The sequence below is a fragment of the Periplaneta americana genome, chromosome 15 (genome assembly GCF_040183065.1).
Source record: "Periplaneta americana isolate PAMFEO1 chromosome 15, P.americana_PAMFEO1_priV1, whole genome shotgun sequence".
NCBI classification, from domain to species: Eukaryota; Metazoa; Arthropoda; class Insecta; order Blattodea; family Blattidae; genus Periplaneta; species Periplaneta americana.
In genome coordinates, this window is record NC_091131.1 from 59097833 (window position 1) to 59115827 (window position 17995).

The window sequence follows — 17995 nt, forward strand, 5'->3', positions numbered from 1 at the left end:
GACCATAGTTGTCTGTGAAATATATCATCGTTGCCTGTGATGATGATCATTTGTTCATTTGCAGTAATGGAGGATCACTAAGAAACCGTCTGCTAATGTAGCTGTGGTAAATATTACATTTTTAGAAAACTTGAGGTATGTATCTATATTTTGTCACTTAAATATGTGTACAAATATTAATACTGTTAGCCCTGAAACTTTATTACAAGTTTTATGTACTTAAATGATACAATTGTTGTCAGTATTGGAGTAATGGTCGCTTTACATTTATTAATAGTGGCGGTCATATAAAGGACTCTGTGCAGTAAACATAATGGGGAATACGGTGTGTGCGGCAGACGTTGTAGCAGCACAGATTGTTGGTTCTGCGACACCAAAAACAAATATTTCATCGAATCATCGTTCTAAGTTACATGGAAATCCTCCTCCAGAATGTCCTATGCACAGGAAGGAAAAGGTAAGTTTTATTCTTAAGAACATTTTTTACTATGATTATGTATTAAACATTGTATTATGCCGCGTGCGGTACCATACAAAATTAATTTACTAGCCTTCTGGGACCAATAATGGACTGAATATAATCCCTGATCACATATTAGGCCTATATTAGATTGGCCATTCCTATGTTATAAAATTACAACATATAAAAGAGAGTAATCGCTAGGATCTCCACTGTCCAAAATGAATTTTTTTGGTAACAACCGCTAGATGGAAGTACAGTTTCAAGCTATTACTTCATGCATTTCCATCGAGGTTATAACTTGACTTCTTTTGCAGTTACCAGATGACAGCATAGTGACACTGATAAAAGTTGTTGTCTTGAAAGTCCATTAGGTCTGTTTTAGTCTGTTATAGTGATCAATAATATAACATAGCCTATAGTGCATACATTTTATATCCACTCTGGCGGATGTAGAGCAGACCCAGGGGTGCATATTACATTAAAAAATGGAAAGATAAAATGTATGCACTGTATTTTGGGATAAACTTCAGTTTACGGGTATTTTCTTCCCCTCTACCCACATCACCCACAGTTCATTACTTATTCGTGTACTAGATGTGCCCTTCCCTTGTTTCCTCTTGTTCTACCACATTACTTTTTCTCTCTCTCGCCATATCTCTATTTATCACAAATCATATGTTTATTTCACATTATATTATCACACAATTATTAGTCTAATTTAATTTTACTTATCTTGGAGGGAACAAGATTCGATCTGGGAATATTTCATCTTCTGATTACTAAGTCAATGCATTATTATTATTATTATTATTATTATTATTATTATTATTATTATTATTATTATTATTATTATTATATATTGTTACCTATTTAGTCACTATTCATGTTTTATGACCCTAAATGCTGTGTTTAATTTAAAGCTTTGAAGAGTCATGAGAGCCACTGGTATGACTCAGTCAGCAGAGGTGCATACCTTCTGATTCAGAGCTGCATTCGTTCGTGGATTTGATTACCACTTGGGCTAATTATCTGGTTGAGTTTTTTCTGAGGTTTTTCCTAACCATAACCGAATGTCAGGTAATCTATGGCGAATCCTCGATCACGTCTCGTTAAATACCATCCCGCTATCACCAATTCCTTCCATGCTAAATAACCCAGTAGTTGAAACAGCGTCTTTAAATAACAAACTAAAAAAAAAAGTCATGAGAAAATTTTCATAATACAATTAAGAAAATTTCTCCATACTTATACCTTCTATTCATAATATGAATTGTGTGTGCATGCAATGCTTACCCACTTCATTTACGTGAATCGGGTTCCGCATATTGCGGACAGATGACAGGACTGTGACCCATTTTTCAAGTTGCACACCACTTCAGCGGGCCACGATGTGCATGATGTTTATCTGTGAAGAGTTATGTCGTATACTGGAGTGAGTGTATGTATACGCATTCGTTTAAGTGTAGTGTTGAGAATGGGTGAGGGTGATGATAAAGATGAGGAAGGGAGAAAGGGAAAGCTGATGCCTGCACATAGCCTACTCCTGCCGAATAGCACTAAGAGAGCTGCCAGGCTTAATGTCCCCATCCGATGAACAAATCACTATCAACAGTGACATATACCTTCTCTTCATATGCACTGCGGAGAGATTTGGGATTTAAATCAGGCATATTGGTGCACAATCTAGTGATCTGAAGTTGTGCACCACCACCTCTCCTAGTCCTGAGGTAGAAATTTTACACGAAAATCTCTGATTTTGCTGAGAATCGAAACGAGGCTGGCTAGTCTGGAGGCAGACATAAGATGAATTGTTTATGCTTGTAAATTGAATTACTGTAATCTGCTTACTATGCATTGTACATTTTTTTATAACTTCTGAGTTGTTTTCCTTCCCAAAGTTACAATGCTGATGAAAGATTTGTGATAGAGTATTACTTACTTACAAATGGCTTTTGTGCGAGATCGTGCATATTTGCTTGGTTTCCGCACAAAACCAATCCGCGGAAAGTCTAAAATTCCACATTCAGTATTCCCAACCTAACACACATAACAATTTCCCTCTTCTTACTGCTTAAGTGACATATTGATTTTACTACTTTAAGCTTTTAACATATTATTTTTAGAGACGTTCAATATAGTAATAATTATAAATTGGAAACTTACCACTGCAATTTCACCTAAATTGCAATGTTAATTCTTGTTTTTAAATATTTGCAAAAATTAAGTAAACTCTACAACTCCACTAAAGTTACTGCATTCATGATGCAAGTAACATTAAGGAAGCCGTGAAAAAATGAACAAGATTCCAGACTCATCCTAGACTGGGGGGAAAAAAAAAAGACAGACTTATATCACGGCCTGCTGGAGTATAGTAAACACAGAAAACATTTTAAAGCAACAATGTTAAAGATAGATATTTTTGTTTTGCAAATTTGCCGTCATTGAACAGAAACCAAGATGGAGATTTCATTGCAACTAATTAGAAATTCCTCTTTCAGGTATGTAATAAACGATCTTCGCACAAAATAATGTACGATACACGAGCGGTATGTTTCTTTCAATTCTCGGAAATTAAAAAAGCTCAACTACGTTTCGCTTTTTCAAACTTTTCCTCGAACATGAAAACTTCAACATACCACTCTTGTAACACATATTACTATTAGAGAACCCGAAGTTCATTGCCACCCTCACATAAACCTGCCATCGGTCCCTATTCTGAGCAAGATTACTTCAGTCCCTAGCATCATATTCCATCTGCGTCAAATCCATTTTAATATTATCCTCCCATCTGAGTCTTGACTTCCCCAAAGGTCTTTTTCTCTCAGGTCTTCCAACTAATACTCTATATGCATTTCTGGATTCACCCATAGATGCTACATGCCCTGCCCATCTCACTGATTATAGTAAATGAAGCTGTAACTAAAAAGAAAGAATATTTTCCTCAATTGTATTATTAATGTTTAATTCATGCCTCAATTGTATTATTAATGTTTAATTCATGATTTTCAGTTAGACTTTGCAGCAATATGTACTTAAAATTCACGTTTTTAATCAGAATATAGGAAAAATGCATTTATGGGAGGCTATGGTATGCAATTGTTTCGGTAATATTTATATAGTGCTTGTATATTAGTTTCGTGTCTTAGTAAGAGAACCAGAAAATTAGAAAATTAAAATCTGTAATCTTCCTTATGTATGTACAGCATATTAGATTCCGTTCCAGACATGATTAACTCTCTTAACCTAATGTAATATTTATTTGCACAATTTTAGGTTTCAACTCTGTTAATCTAGGGGTAATCAATTTTTTGCAAAACAAAAAATTTTGGTATACTAAAACTGAATCATACTGTATCAGTATGCATATTATTTTGTTAATTTCTTACGGAGGATTAATCTTACAATAGATAACCACCAGATAGTGATGATTGGAAAATCGAACTTATCTGTGACTCGTACTTAATCTACCGATATTGTAATATTTATGTACAGACCCAGAAATAAAATTTGGGCCATCTGAATTTTCCGAGTTCCAGTTATGTCATGAGTACTTACTGGGCATGCACAGTGTGTTATAACTGGAACTTTAAAAATTCAGGTGGCTCAGATTTTGTAACACTAACTTCTCATAGTTACTTTTCATTAGTAATTATTAACGTAATATTGTATTTTGTCAATAGTGTAAAATAATATGTCTTGCATGTGAAGAAAAAAAAAAGTCTGTCAAAGTTAGTACTGGCATACAGTTAGTATGGAAGTACCAAAACAACTATTAATTATTGTACTGCTATAAAAATATATTTAGGATTATAAGCTTTATAGATTTATTAAACATTTATTTTAGGTCAAGATGCAATTCATAAAATCGAAAATGTTTAATTTTGAATTAGGCTTAATCTTATTTAGTTTAACTTAGTATTTTGATATTGTTGGCTACAATACCTGTTGAGAAAATGTATTCAAATTAATATATTTCATGTTCTTTTATGAGCACGATTGTTATTAATTTTTATTGACATGGATTTGTTTCATATATCGAGTTTCTTGCTTTTCTTTTCTTTTTTTCAGATTGAAACATCTGGATGCCCAGTCTCTGGAAACAGTGATATTAATCCCTTAAATATGGTAATGAGTTTTTTTTCTAAAAAGTGAACGAATTTTGTCATAATTAGAGTCCTGCATTTGGTTACTTTCAATATGAGTTAGATATACATTGATCACACTAGCTTCGTATGAAAAGCAAGTTGCAAGTCAACAGTTCATGCTTCATTGAACTTAGTAGTCTTCCTACAGGCACCAGTGCTGTGTGTCTCTATCTGTTTATTCATGTAACTGTGTGTAAGTCAGTGAACAATAAGAATAGCACTTGGATTTAATAACAAAGAAGAATATATTTAAAGGCAGCTTATATGCAATAAAAAGATAATTTTTACTAGGAATAGACGAAATTAAAAAAAAAAAAACAGGAGCCACCACATTTCATCCAGACGTGCAATGTGGATACGATTCGAGCTAAGATAAAGATACGTTTACTGAAATATATTAAACAATATTAAATATCTATTCAGTGTATACACACACTCTCAGAGATGATCTAAAGCTATGTAGGACAATATCTTGAGATGCTCAACAAATGTAACAATATTAATTTAAAAAGCACATTCGAATTTTTTCCTACAACTGCTGTTGTTAACATTATGTATTAGTTGTAGTGACATAAAGGAAATCGAAATCTTAAAAAATTTTGACCTCAGTAAACAATTCAGGTGCCACTTACAATTTTTATCCGCTATGACTACCTGGCGCTTGGAATTTGTCTACCCCTGATTTTTACTATAAGTGAAATGCATTTAGATACTTCAGATCTGATTAAAGTTTGGAATTAACAAATGAAAAAATATAAATTTCAGTCTAACTTGAAATAAAACACATGAGTCCATGCTTTACGAGTCTACAATTTTTTTTCCCTCCTCTTGCTGTTATTTATACTTGCTTTAACAGTTTTGATCATATCGCAATTTAATCTTTTGGGTGAAATGCAAAGGCCTATGTACTATTGTTGAGACTGGTTCTATCGTTGTGAACTAGATGGCGAGTGTGTATGTATTACTGATTTATTATAAATATGATTTCGGTGATGAGGCTGGTGATATTCAGGGATTTTGTGGCCCGAATTTCCTGGCATTTGCCTTATGGTTGAGGGAAAACCCTGAAAACCTCAACCAGGAAATTCAACCCGACCAGGAATCGAACCTGGGCCCTCTGCGTAAGAGACCAGCATGCTGACCCCTACACCACAGAGGTGGTCCAAGTCTACAAATTATAATTAACTATAAACATTTTATGTGTTTCAAATGAACAAATTTTCCTTCTTTCTGATAAAATAAATTTTCTTCTTTTCTAATGATGTTCTCGCTACCAAATTTTTCTATTGTAGCACTCATTTCCAACCACCTAGCTTTGTTTTGTTTGTGTATGTTCTGTAAATACGAACTGGCTTCATATGGGTGAATGACATAAGTCAAGTACCCGCCATTGGTAAAAAAAATGTTGTGAAGTAATTTTCAATTTACCAATGTCATTTTAAGTGGATTTTCTTATTCAGTGTTTCATTCTAGTCTCTAGTTGTAGATTGGTTGTGTGTTAAACTAGGTGTGCACTTTACCCACAACACTAATTAAAGAGTGATTTATTTCCATATAGATGCCACCGCCAAATCAGCAGCCAGCTCCAGATCAGCCATTTCCACTACCAACTCAACGACAGACATCCACTATTCCCAAGGCAGGTGCCGAACATGAGTTCTGGGTGTACCCATCTCAGCAGGTATGTGTGTTTTTGGTGCTCTAAAACTCCAGTCCCTTCAACTTGGCTTTAATTCAGGTTTACACTTTTGATCAGGCTGCAAAAGGGTATCTGTCGAATACAGGGGGGAGAGCCATTAAATCCTTCCCATTGAAGGCTTTAAGGAACCAACCTGGACAAATACCCAATGTCCCATCCCTACCTTCCCGTGGTGCAGCTGTTAGTAAGCATAATTTTACAAGCTGAACTAAAGGGAGGGGTACTCATCAATTAGCACTGGTCAGCTTGGTGAGTTAATGACTGAATTTGGTATAATTTTCCTCTATTCAATACCTAATTCCCTCTTTACCCTTTCCTATCCAGTCCTCTGACTGAACTCTTACTTTCTTCGACCCAGATGGCATTAGAGCATTCTAGGCCTAGGGGTTCATTTCACTTTCCTTTTTCCTCTTTCTACTTTTCTGTTCCTAGTGCTGACCTGCTATGGCACTAAAATCGTCCTCCAGTGGCTTAAGGAGAGAAAGCTGGTGATCAACAAGATCTCCCAGCTAGGTCCAATGGATCCGTCGACCAACAGCAGGTGTAGTCCTCCAGACATTCTGGGGTTGTGTGTGAATGAAGTAGCCACCAAAACGTTAAAATATGGTGCTCACTTAAATCGGCTACAACTTGCCATTTTCACTCCAATATGAAATGAGTACCATTAAGGTAAAATTATCCGGAGGTAAAATAGTCTCCCAATCAGATCTCCGGGCGGGGACTACTTTAATGGTACACAATCATCAAGAAATGGATTCGGAACACCTCAAAACTATGCTTCAGTGGCTGGCCATGATAATATCTTTGAAAAATATTGGAGTGCAAGAGGTCAAATGACTTTATTGTCAAACGCCTGGCATTAGAAAACAACAACAACACTTTTGATCATCTATTTTCTTCAGAAACATTTGTATGCTTTCCAATTAAATTATTTATTTGAGAACTGTGACTTGTGTGTATATACAATCTTGGTGATATTCAGAGGATAATGATTATTGACGTGATATAAGAAATTTTGTGTTTGACATTATTTTAAATCCAGGGTTACCATATTGTGTGATGTAAAAAAGAGGACATCCATAAAGATGTGTTTTAATATTTACTTATTAAGATCAATAACAAATAAATATGCCATGTCAAACAAAAAGACAATGAATAATGCCTAATCCATATTGTTAACATCTTCATGTTGGCACTACTGAAGCAGTGATATTATATTTTGAATATATCGCATGAAGCATGTCCAGTTTCAAAGAACGTCATTTGATCGGCACGAAATCTTGTGGTTTGATTTAAACTCGTCCATAACTTTTCAAATGAAAACCCGGACTATCATACATTTTCATAAAACCTGCCCAGATGGATTTCTTGGACAAAAAAAAAGAACATGTCCAAGGAAAAGAGGATGTATGATAACCGTGTTTACATCATGTAGTATTCATACCACTTCTTGTTCTATCTCCTGACTAGGTTAGGTTAATTTTAAAAAAAGTAACTTGTGTTGGCCTCATTACAGTTTTGTTTGTTTCAATGTTTTTTGGTCGCAGGCAAATTGCCATTTTGAGTAAATAATTAAAAAAGAAAGATTTATATATTAGAGTACAAATTATTACATATCATATACATTATTCCCAAAGCAGTAGACTCGTACATATTTAATATGGTTAAAAATCGGACTTACAAATGGCTTTTAGAGAACCTGGAAGTTCATTGCCGCACTCACATCTGCCCTCCATCACTCCTTATTCTAAGTAATATCAATCCAGTCTCTACTGTCATATTCCACCTCCTTCAAATTCATTTTAATATTATCCTCCCATCTACATCTCCGCCTCCCCAAAGGTATTTTTCTCTCAGGTCTCCCAACTAACACACTGTGCGCATTTCTGGATTCATCTATATGTGCTACATGCCCTGCCCATCTCAGACGTCTGGATTTAATGTTCCTAATTATGTTAGGTGAGGAATACAATGCATGCAGTTCTGCATTATGTAACTTTCTCCATTCTTCTGTAACTTCATTCCTCTTAGCCCCAGATATTTTCCTAAGCATCTTAACCCTAACACCTTTAACCTCTGTTCCTTTGTCAGAGTGAGAGTCCAAGTTTCACAATCATACAGAACAACCGGTAATATAACTGTTTTATAGATTGTAACGTTCAGTTGTTTTGAAAGCAGACTGGATAACAAAAGCTTCTCAACTGAATAATAACTGGCATTTCCCATATTTATTATACGTTTAATTTGCTCTTGAGTCTCATTTATATTTGTTACTGTTGCTCCAAGATATTTGAATTTTTCCACTTCTTGAAAGGATAAATTTCCATTTTTTATATTTCCATAAAAATCGGAGTAGTAATTAGAATAAAGACCGTACTTATGCTTTTTAACATGCATATTAAAATCGAATCTTATGTCTCATTTGTAAAATATATTATCAGTTAGTGATGTATGCTATGGACTACCCAACCATGCTACCTCACTATCTCATGGCTTATTTGCCTCATGAGTGAAGCCTTATTGTGTCACTTATGAGGTACCAACCAGTGTTTGAACTTTGACTAGACTAGACGGGATTTCGGAAGGCGGTTAGCTTCTATATGCACCGTAGCATTTCTGGTATGTGACGTCACAAGCTTGTACAGTAGAACCAATCAGAATCAGTCTATAACAAGCACTTCCCGAGTTCGTTTGTTCACGTGCGAGTGTTCCAATGCATTGAATACTTAAAACTAACATTTACTGTGTGTATGTAAAGTAAATAAATGGAAGAAGAGACTGTAACAAGACAAATATTACACAAGCAGGCGCGGAAAATAGTGTTTAGGGTGTATAATTATTTTAAAAAACGTTAACGAGCAGAATGCTGCCGGCCATCTTGAATGCTGCTGGCCATCTTGATGCTGGCAGCAACGTTGCCAACATGAAAGAAACGACGGCAGAAGCATGTGGTGTGGGATTGAGAACCGTGCAAAGAATATTGTTAGTGAAGGAAAGAGGGTTTGTTTGGTGTCATGCTTACAGTAATCAATGGCTAAGGACATTATTGTCTTTTGATAATTTAAATTATCTCCTGCACTATTTGTATTGCATGTGCTTGTGAAGTACGATGTGGGACTGTTGTACGCTGCCTTGCTCTCTCTATCTGTCTCTCTCGACGCAAACGCTAGCAGACAACCGCCTTCCGAATTGCCGTCAACTCTAAACATCTAAAAATGCATATTTCGAGAAAAATCTTCAAATAAGTACAACTTGTAAAACATCACAATAATTTCTGTTTTACATAATGCATAAGTAAAAATTAAAAACACTCTGATATTACTTGACAGAAAAATTTCCTCATAACTGCTTTGTCCACAATTATGGCTGTGAGTGAACTTGCTCTGCATTGCTCAATAGTCCCATAACATTTGCGTGTCTGCATAAAGACTATGGAGTACAGAGAATGAAGCTTTGTGACCTGTGCGACAATTGCAGATGTTCTGGAATGCAATGCTTCGTAAGGGATGGCGCTGGAAGGACGAGGACATTGCCCCAAAGGATATGGAAGACATCATTCGAATCCACAATGCAAACAACGAACAGGCGTGGCAGGAGGTGCTGAAGTGGGAAGCTTTGCATGCCAGAGAGTGTGGGAACCCCAAGCTGAAGAGCTTTGGAGGCAGAGCAAAGGATTATTCTCCTCGAGCCAAGATTCGATATTGGATGGGGTGTGTGATGTTTCTGTTGCTATTTTATGTTGTAGATTTACAAAATAGACTGCCATGCTATTTAGACTTAGTAACAGTTCTGCTTCTATAGAGTTTCATCACAGTCTAGTATATAGTCACGAAGCTTGAGTTATGAGGGTGCTAGGAACAATAGACTGTGCAGGTACTATTTCACATTGTCTGTAATGAGGCGATAGTAGCGATCCCAGTGGTTAGCAACTATCTATGGATGCATATTTACTACATATTGAGCTTCGTGACTGTATATACTAGACTGTGGTTTCTTCCTAGACTCGGTACTTTGCAATGAGGTTGTGTGTGCTGTTTTTATTGCATATGAAATGAATGAATGAATATATAAGGTTATTCAAAAGTAAGTTTCCATTTTGTCAAATTTCTAGATTCCACAAAAATAAAAACACCAATTTGTTCGTAAAGAAATGGGATTTTATTAAAATACGAAAAAATTTAATCTGATTGGTTCTACTGTACAAGCTTGTGACGTCACATACCAGAAATGCTACGGCGCATATAGTCTTTCTTTTATGCTATAAACAGCATTAGTAAGCACATTCCTAGGGATGTTTTCAATGACATCCGCTATTGACTGTTTCAGTTCCGCACATGTAGTAGGTCTACTAAGAAATACCTTTTCTTTTAGATAACCCGATAACCAATAGTCAGCTGGATTTATGTCTCGTGACCTAGAAGGCCAACTGTTTGGAAAAAGCTTACTAATTACACGATCACCAAATGTGTTGCGCAATAGTGTTTTTACATTATTGTGTATGTGAGGTGGAGCACCATCTTGCATGAAAACAATGTTTTCGAATTTCATGATTCTGTAACGCTGCTATTGCAAAGTCTTGCAACATTTGAAAATATCGCTGCCCTGTTACCATCACTGTTTTTGTTTGTCCATTTTCAATGTCTTCATAGAAATATGGTCCTATTATGAAATGTGACATAAAACCACACAGACAGTAACTTTGATATCATGTAATCCTTGCTGTATAATTGTGTTCGGATTATCTTCTGCCCACATTCTGCAATTATGAGTGTTAACACCTCCATTCAATTCGGAATGTACCTCATCTGTCCATTTCTCAATCCATGTAACGTTCGATATATTCTCAATGCATATGCATATCGTCTATTGCATTCGTAATAGCACTGAAGAAGGCCAATTCTAACTCGTAAAGGTAAAAACATATATTTTGTGTGTGTGTGTGTGTGTGTGCGTATGCGTGCGCGCGCGCGCGGCAGATTTTCGAGGTAGATCAGGAATTAGTTTTGGATCTTTGAATGATTCTTTCCATTTTGAATTTTGATATTTTGCCTGTTCGCTGTAACTTATTCTTTTTATAACTCGCTTTATTGATTCATATGGGAACTTGAAATTTGTTTTTAAGTTGATATAAGTTCCTTTCTTTGCTAACATATCTGCTTTCTCGTTACCATTCAGTCCGCAGTGGGCCCGGATCCATTGGAAGACCACTTTTTTATTTAGCATTTGAATTTGTTTTACCATGCAATGAATTTCTTTTACTTTTTCCATTTTAGGGGATGTAGTTGAGCTGATGGACTGGATTGCAGCTTTGGAGTCAGACAGGATGACTATGTTTTTGCACTGGTTTAGCCAAACAAATACATTTTGAAGTGATGTATAAATGGCTTCAACTTCGCCATCAAAATTTGTTGTGTACTTGCCAACATTTTTATAAAGAGAAAAGTATTGGCAAGTAGCTCCTGCTCCAGCTCCTTCATTTTGATCCATGAGAGATTCATCAGTGTAAATGTAGAACCATTCCTTTTGTGGATATTTTCTATTAATTGTTTGTAGGGCAATGGCTTTTGCTATTTCTGGATTTATATCTTTTTTGTTTGTAGACTTCATCAAGATCATGGCAGCAGTCTACTTTGAAGTTATTAAGTGGATTATATCGAGACAGCAAGTTTTCCTTTTCACTTGGTATTTCTAGATTTTGTTTAAGCTTTTCTACCTCTTGTATGTATCCGTTTTGGGTCCTCAATGTAAATTTAGAATCTTTGTATTTACTCCATTTATCCCAATTTGGAAGCCTTCTTTAATTTTTCATAGGTTAAAAGGGCTTGTGTTTCAAGATCTGTTACAACTGGTTTATTAGATGTGATTATTTGCATGGCTTCAATTGGAGTAGTTTTGATTGCACCAGTGATGAGACGTAAAGCTTGGTTTTGAGTGCATTCTAATATCTGTTTATTTGTGGTTGATGAGGTTATTAGTGCTTCACCACAGTACGTTAAGATAGGCTTTATGTATGTGTTGTAGGTTGTGTTGAGTGTACTCCTTGAGCTACCCCATTTCGTTCCTACCAGTCTTTTTAGTAATTTAAAGCGATTTGTTGCCTTTGTGCTGATCTGTTCAATGTGATTTCTCCATGTGAGCTTATTGTCGAAATGTATACCCAGGTATTTTGCATTTTCAGTTCTTTGTAACTTATCATCTCTATAGTTTAGATTTATTTTCACTGGTTTCTTTCTTAATGAGAAGAATTGAAAGTTTGTTTTTTCTGTGTTCACTGACATCATATTATTTGAAAACCATATTTCAAGTGCCACTAACGATGACTGGATGGAATTTTGAAGTTTCTCTATTGCGTTGGTTTTATGTGACGTCCAAATAACCAAATCATCAGCAAAGAGTGCTGTTTTAGTGTCATGTTTTTCCAGCTTTTGTGGTAGGTTGTTAATATATATGTTGAATAGTGTTGTGCTTAATACTGCACCTTGAGGTAAGCCCAAGTGAGTTTGTTTATATTTAGAACTTGCTGTTCCATAAGTTGTAGAACAAAATCTTTGGGTGATGAACTCAGATATCCATCTTAACATATTGGATTTTATGCCTAATTTCTGGAGCTTTGTAATCAGATTGTATCTCCACACATTATCATATGCTGATTTCAAATCGACGAATACAGCTAATGTATCTTTCTTTTTATTAAATCCATCCTTAATAGCTTCACTTGGTAAGATTATTTGTTCTCTTGTTGAGTGGTCTCTCCTAAATCCGGCTTGCTGTGTTGATAGAAGATTGTTTGTTTCTAAAAACCAGTTTAATCGCTCTGATATCATCCTTTCCATGATTTTAGCTAAGTGGCTTGTTAGTGATATAGGTCTATAGCTTTCAATTTTGTCTGCTGTCTTTCCTGGTTTCAATATTGGAATAATATTGCTTTTTTTCCAATTTGCAGGTACGGAGGTGTTCCAAACATAGTTATAGAAGTCAAGTAATGCATTTCTTGCTTTAGTGCCTAAGTGGGTGGATATTGTCTGGGCCTGGGGCTTTTTTGTTACTAAGTTTGTTAATGGCAGTTTCTAGCTCTAATAGGTTAAAGTTGTGGTAGAAAATTTCATCAGTAGTGGTAACATTTTGATTCTGAACCTGCATTTTCTTCTTAATTTCTAATTTCATCGACTTCTGTAGCTTTCTATGTTGTCTTGAGAGTTTAGGAGCAGAATAATATGTATTAAAAGCTGATGCAATTTTATAATCATCTGTTATATTTTTGTGTCCATATCTTATTGGTTGTTTAGGTGTAGATTCTTTCCATACAGTAGATATATATTTATAAACTTTGTTACTATCTTGTTTATAATCTAAGTTTTCTACAAACTTATCAAATGCATTTCTTTTGGCATTTAATATATCTTTCCTAAATCTTGCAGCTTTATTTTTCCAATCAAGAAAGCTTTCCTTATCCTTGTTGGTTTCTGCTGCCTGCCTGGCCTGTTCTCGTTCAACTTTTAGTTTTTGTACTCTTTTGACCAAAATGGTTTGTACATTCAAACTTTCCCTCGTGGGACATATTTCTTTGCTGCTGTAATCAAAATTTTGCATATATCGTTATTAATGGTGTCTGGTGAGCTAGATTTGATTTTGATCTCGTTTGATAATCTATTTTCCAGTTCACTTTTGTATCCCTTCCAGTCAGCTTTTTTAAAATTCCAGGATTTCTTGCAGTGGACTTTGGCTGGTTTTGTCTTGACTTTAATACTGGCAATTACGACTCTATGGTCAGATCCGAGACTTTCATATATTTCACGGTGTGTTCTTTCAGCTTATTTGATGCCACTAGTAGTAAATCAGGGTTGGATGTGGAGCCTGTATGATGCATGTAAGTAGCCTCTTGATCCCTATTGAATACAAGTTCCAATTCATTTGTATTTAACCAATCTTCCATTGCTTTGCCAGCTGTATTTTGGTCTCTATATTCCCATAATTTGGAATGGGCATTAAAATCTCCCATTATTATAGTTTTATGTGATATATCAAAAATATTCAAATCTGGACTGTTATTTGGAGGATTGTAAACAAAATATATTGAAAAGTGTTCTTTGGATATCCATAAATCCAGATATGCTATTTCTATCTTATCTGTTTCATTAATTTCTTTCACAATTTTGAAATTTGATGTGAGGTTATTTCTAACACCAATGAGCATACCACTGGCTATTTGTCTTCCTTTTGGTAAGAGGTACGTTGTATATCCTTTTATGCTGAAATATTTCTTCTGGTTGTTATATATATTGGCCTCCATTATACCAAAAACATCTACTTGTTTGGTGAACAGTACTTTGGCAAGTTCTGTTTTCTTATCCTGACTAAAACCTCTAGAATTCCATTGTAGTAACTTCACGTTTTCATTGTTCTTCCCTCCCAAGGCAGTCCCCACCCGGAGATCCGACCGTGGGACTATTACTCTGGAATATTTTACTTTGGGATGCAACATTTTAATGAGCTGATTTGAACCATTTTCTTGAAGGACACCATGTTTTTAAGAGTTGGCGGTTGTACTGTCCTTTCTCAACCCCCTATATGAAAGGAGGACCACACCTGTCTTTGGTCAGCGGGTCCTTCGGACCTAGCCGGGAGGGCTTACTTGAGTCCACCGACCGTTCCCACCTCTGCCTCCTGTGGGACGCATCTCTATGCCATGACAGGCTAGCATAGATAATTACCTGTTGGTCCACGGGAGATATTTCATTTCTCTCCTACCACTCATTCCCCGATCCGCCACCTGGGGACGCGCCCTCTAGAGGTTACAGGTTCCCCCGAGGGGTAAAAACATTGTAAGAATTATTAAAATTACTCTCCTACAACTGCTGTCTGTATTCTGAACAACCATTAGTTTATACAAGCGTGAACAGTTACCATACCAACAAGACAAGCATTGAGAAAAAAAAAAAACCCAAACCTTCTAAACAGTAATGGTGCCTAATAAAACCAAACTGCTGATATGTACAGAAGATACAGCTGTTTCAAAATGGGAACTTACTTTTGAATAATCCTATATTTATCATTAAGCAATACCTTTTTGGTAAGGTGGCACTTCACAATAATTAGTATACAGTGCCATCTTCCCATTTTATAACACCTCTCATACAAATCATTAGGTTATTAATTATTTTAATTTATTATTTTATTTCTTCCAATCTGTCTTTTCTTGCCCTTCATCATTTCTTTCACTAACCTTACTCCTCTCCCATTACTACACCAAAATATTATACTTGTAACTCTGTACCCCCTTCCTTTATGGTACGTTTCCCCTCACTTCACATCTCTATCTATTTGCAGAAACTGACGATACTTAGAGGCGAAAATGTAGAGATTAATGTGTGATGAGTCAGAAATGTAGCTTGTAGTATAAATAAATTTACTGGTAGATTTTTTCCCCTAACCTCTTCAGTTCAATATTTTTTTCTCGGTTATAGGGCATATATTCATTTAATTGGTCACTCTTGCCAAAAGTAATATAGTATGGCTTATAAATGAGTCAATATGGTAATTTTCTTTTGTAATCTTTGAGTGGGGTGTGTCGAAAACACTGCATTATGTTTTTTTCCTTTTATATATGTTTTGTGAATTTTAGTTTGCAATGCACAGATATTTACACTTGAAATTTATTATATTTGTTCACAGATAACATATACTCGTATTACAAAATATACAGTACAGTAGAACCTCAATTATCCGTGGTAATGAAGGGGGTGGACTGAACGGTTAATCGAAAAATCGGATAATCCGTACCATAAAATATTTCATAAATTAAGCATATAATACTTGGTTTCATAATTTGAAATATCTACCATACTGCAACTACTGGCGTCTTCTTACTACACAGTATACAATGTTATGCTGGTTATAAATAATGAAAACAGTGAAATACAATAATACGTACTACTTTGTTTTATTCTATTAAATTGCGCATATTTCTAATGCCAATCTTGTATTCTGATGCGCTATGAGCCACAGTTTTTCCTTTTCCAAACAGCTCAGTACGTTTTCTTTGGGCATTTTGCACAGAATGACTAAATGATGCATAGGTTTGCAGTTGTGTGAAGGTTCTTGGGGACATTTCTTTCAAAGCTGATAGTGGCTATTTTACAAGTTGTGAAAAAACCTTCTCCCAAAAGTATTTCTACTGCCGGTAATGGTAGCATTCCTACTACATACTGTGTAACAGTAAAGAATGGTAATAACTTTCCGTACAAAAAATACGTGTTAACATAGTGTACAGTACTTAGTATTTTTCTGCAGCAAAAAAAAAAATAGCGAGAGAGACAGTCGGATAATCCACCAATCGGTTAATAGGGTCACGGATAATCGAGGTTCTATTGTATTTTCATTTATTTTTAGTGACCATTAATTTAATTCAGGTTATATACACACACAGACTTGGATCTATTTGTTGCAGATATGAGCTGCCATTTGATCGCCATGACTGGATCATAGACCGCTGTGGTAAGGAAGTTCGCTATGTGATCGATTACTATGATGGGGGAGCAGTGAATCCGGACAGTTACCAGTTTGCTTTGCTGGACGTGCGTCCAGCACTGGATTCATGGGAGAATTGCTGGGACCGCATGAAAGTGGCATATTGGCGCTGGATGTATAGCAACAACTCAAGTGAAGACACCCAAGATAGCTGAAGTTGTGAGTGCGATGCAGACACTCAGTTTGGCGTTTTGTAGTCTCTTCTAATTTATTTTGGAGTTAAATTCTTGTTTGTAAGACTCATAATTTTCATCTTAAAAGGGTGTAATGACGAGCATCTTCACTACAGCATGAGACATAACGTCACTGACATTTCTTTCATTTCTGAAGTGTTATTTGTGCCAATTAAATTAGGAATCGTTCAGCCTAGGATGTTCTTGTAGAATACTTCTTTCTTGTGCCACACATTTGTACTTTTGCTGTAAGGAGAAAGTATTATGATGCTTGAAAAGTCGATTGCGAATATAACAGAAATACAAATCTTCAGCATCCCTAGTATTGGAAATGTTGTTTTTGATATGTCATACCCTTGTCCGTCTGTCTTTACAGAGATTCATCTAAACGACTGTTTATACAGGGTGTTTTACAATTATAGATACAAACTGCAGGAGTGAGTAGAGGACAATGAAATAAGGCAAGAAGTCTCCATAAACATAGGTCCAGAAACCAGCCGTTTCTGAAATCTAGAGTTTTATTATGTCTTTCTCATGAGTAAAGGTACTTTGGGGTAATGTAACATCTGATATGCCCTGGAAGAAGAGAGCATTATAACATGTGCTCAATATGACCACTATTCATGATAGGTAGGCAATGGCATGTTTGCTCATTCACAGTAGTACTTACTTATGGCTTTTAAGGAACCCGGAGGTTCATTGCCACCCTCACATAAGCCCACCATTGGTCCCTATCCTGTGCAAGATTAATCCAGTCTCTATCATCATATCCCACCTTCCTCAAATCCATTTTAATAGTATCCTCCCATCTACGTCTCGGCCTTCCCAAAGGTATTTTTCCCTCCAGTCTCCCAACTAACACTCTGTATACATTTCTGGATTCGCCCATATGTGCTACATGCCCTGCCCATCTCAAACGTCTGGATTTAATGTTCCTAATTATGTCAGGTGAAGAATACAATGCGTGCAGCTCTGCGCTGTGTAACTT

The 17995-nt window shown here is 35.8% G+C and overlaps 1 protein-coding gene across 1 annotated transcript; it reads left to right on the forward strand.

The window, feature by feature from the left end:
- The first annotated feature begins 11 nt into the window (after positions 1-11).
- Cchl (Cytochrome c heme lyase) lies at positions 12-17332 on the forward strand. Its single transcript, XM_069847347.1, has 6 exons — positions 12-135; positions 278-457; positions 4532-4588; positions 6167-6289; positions 9785-10017; positions 16755-17332. The coding sequence occupies exons 2-6, from the start codon at positions 314-316 to the stop codon at positions 16987-16989; spliced, it is 792 nt and encodes a 263-aa protein (XP_069703448.1). The 5' UTR covers positions 12-135; positions 278-313; the 3' UTR covers positions 16990-17332.
- Positions 17333-17995: the final 663 nt, after the last annotated feature.

Excerpts from the sequence above, each read along its gene's own strand:
- Cchl (XM_069847347.1), top strand. The coding sequence starts at position 314 with ATGGGGAATACGGTGTGTGCGGCAGACGTTGTAGCAGCACAGATTGTT. Across the intron at positions 6,290-9,784 it reads GGGTGTACCCATCTCAGCAG|ATGTTCTGGAATGCAATGCT; the intron begins GTATGTGTGTTT and ends CGACAATTGCAG. Across the intron at positions 10,018-16,754 it reads AAGATTCGATATTGGATGGG|ATATGAGCTGCCATTTGATC; the intron begins GTGTGTGATGTT and ends TATTTGTTGCAG.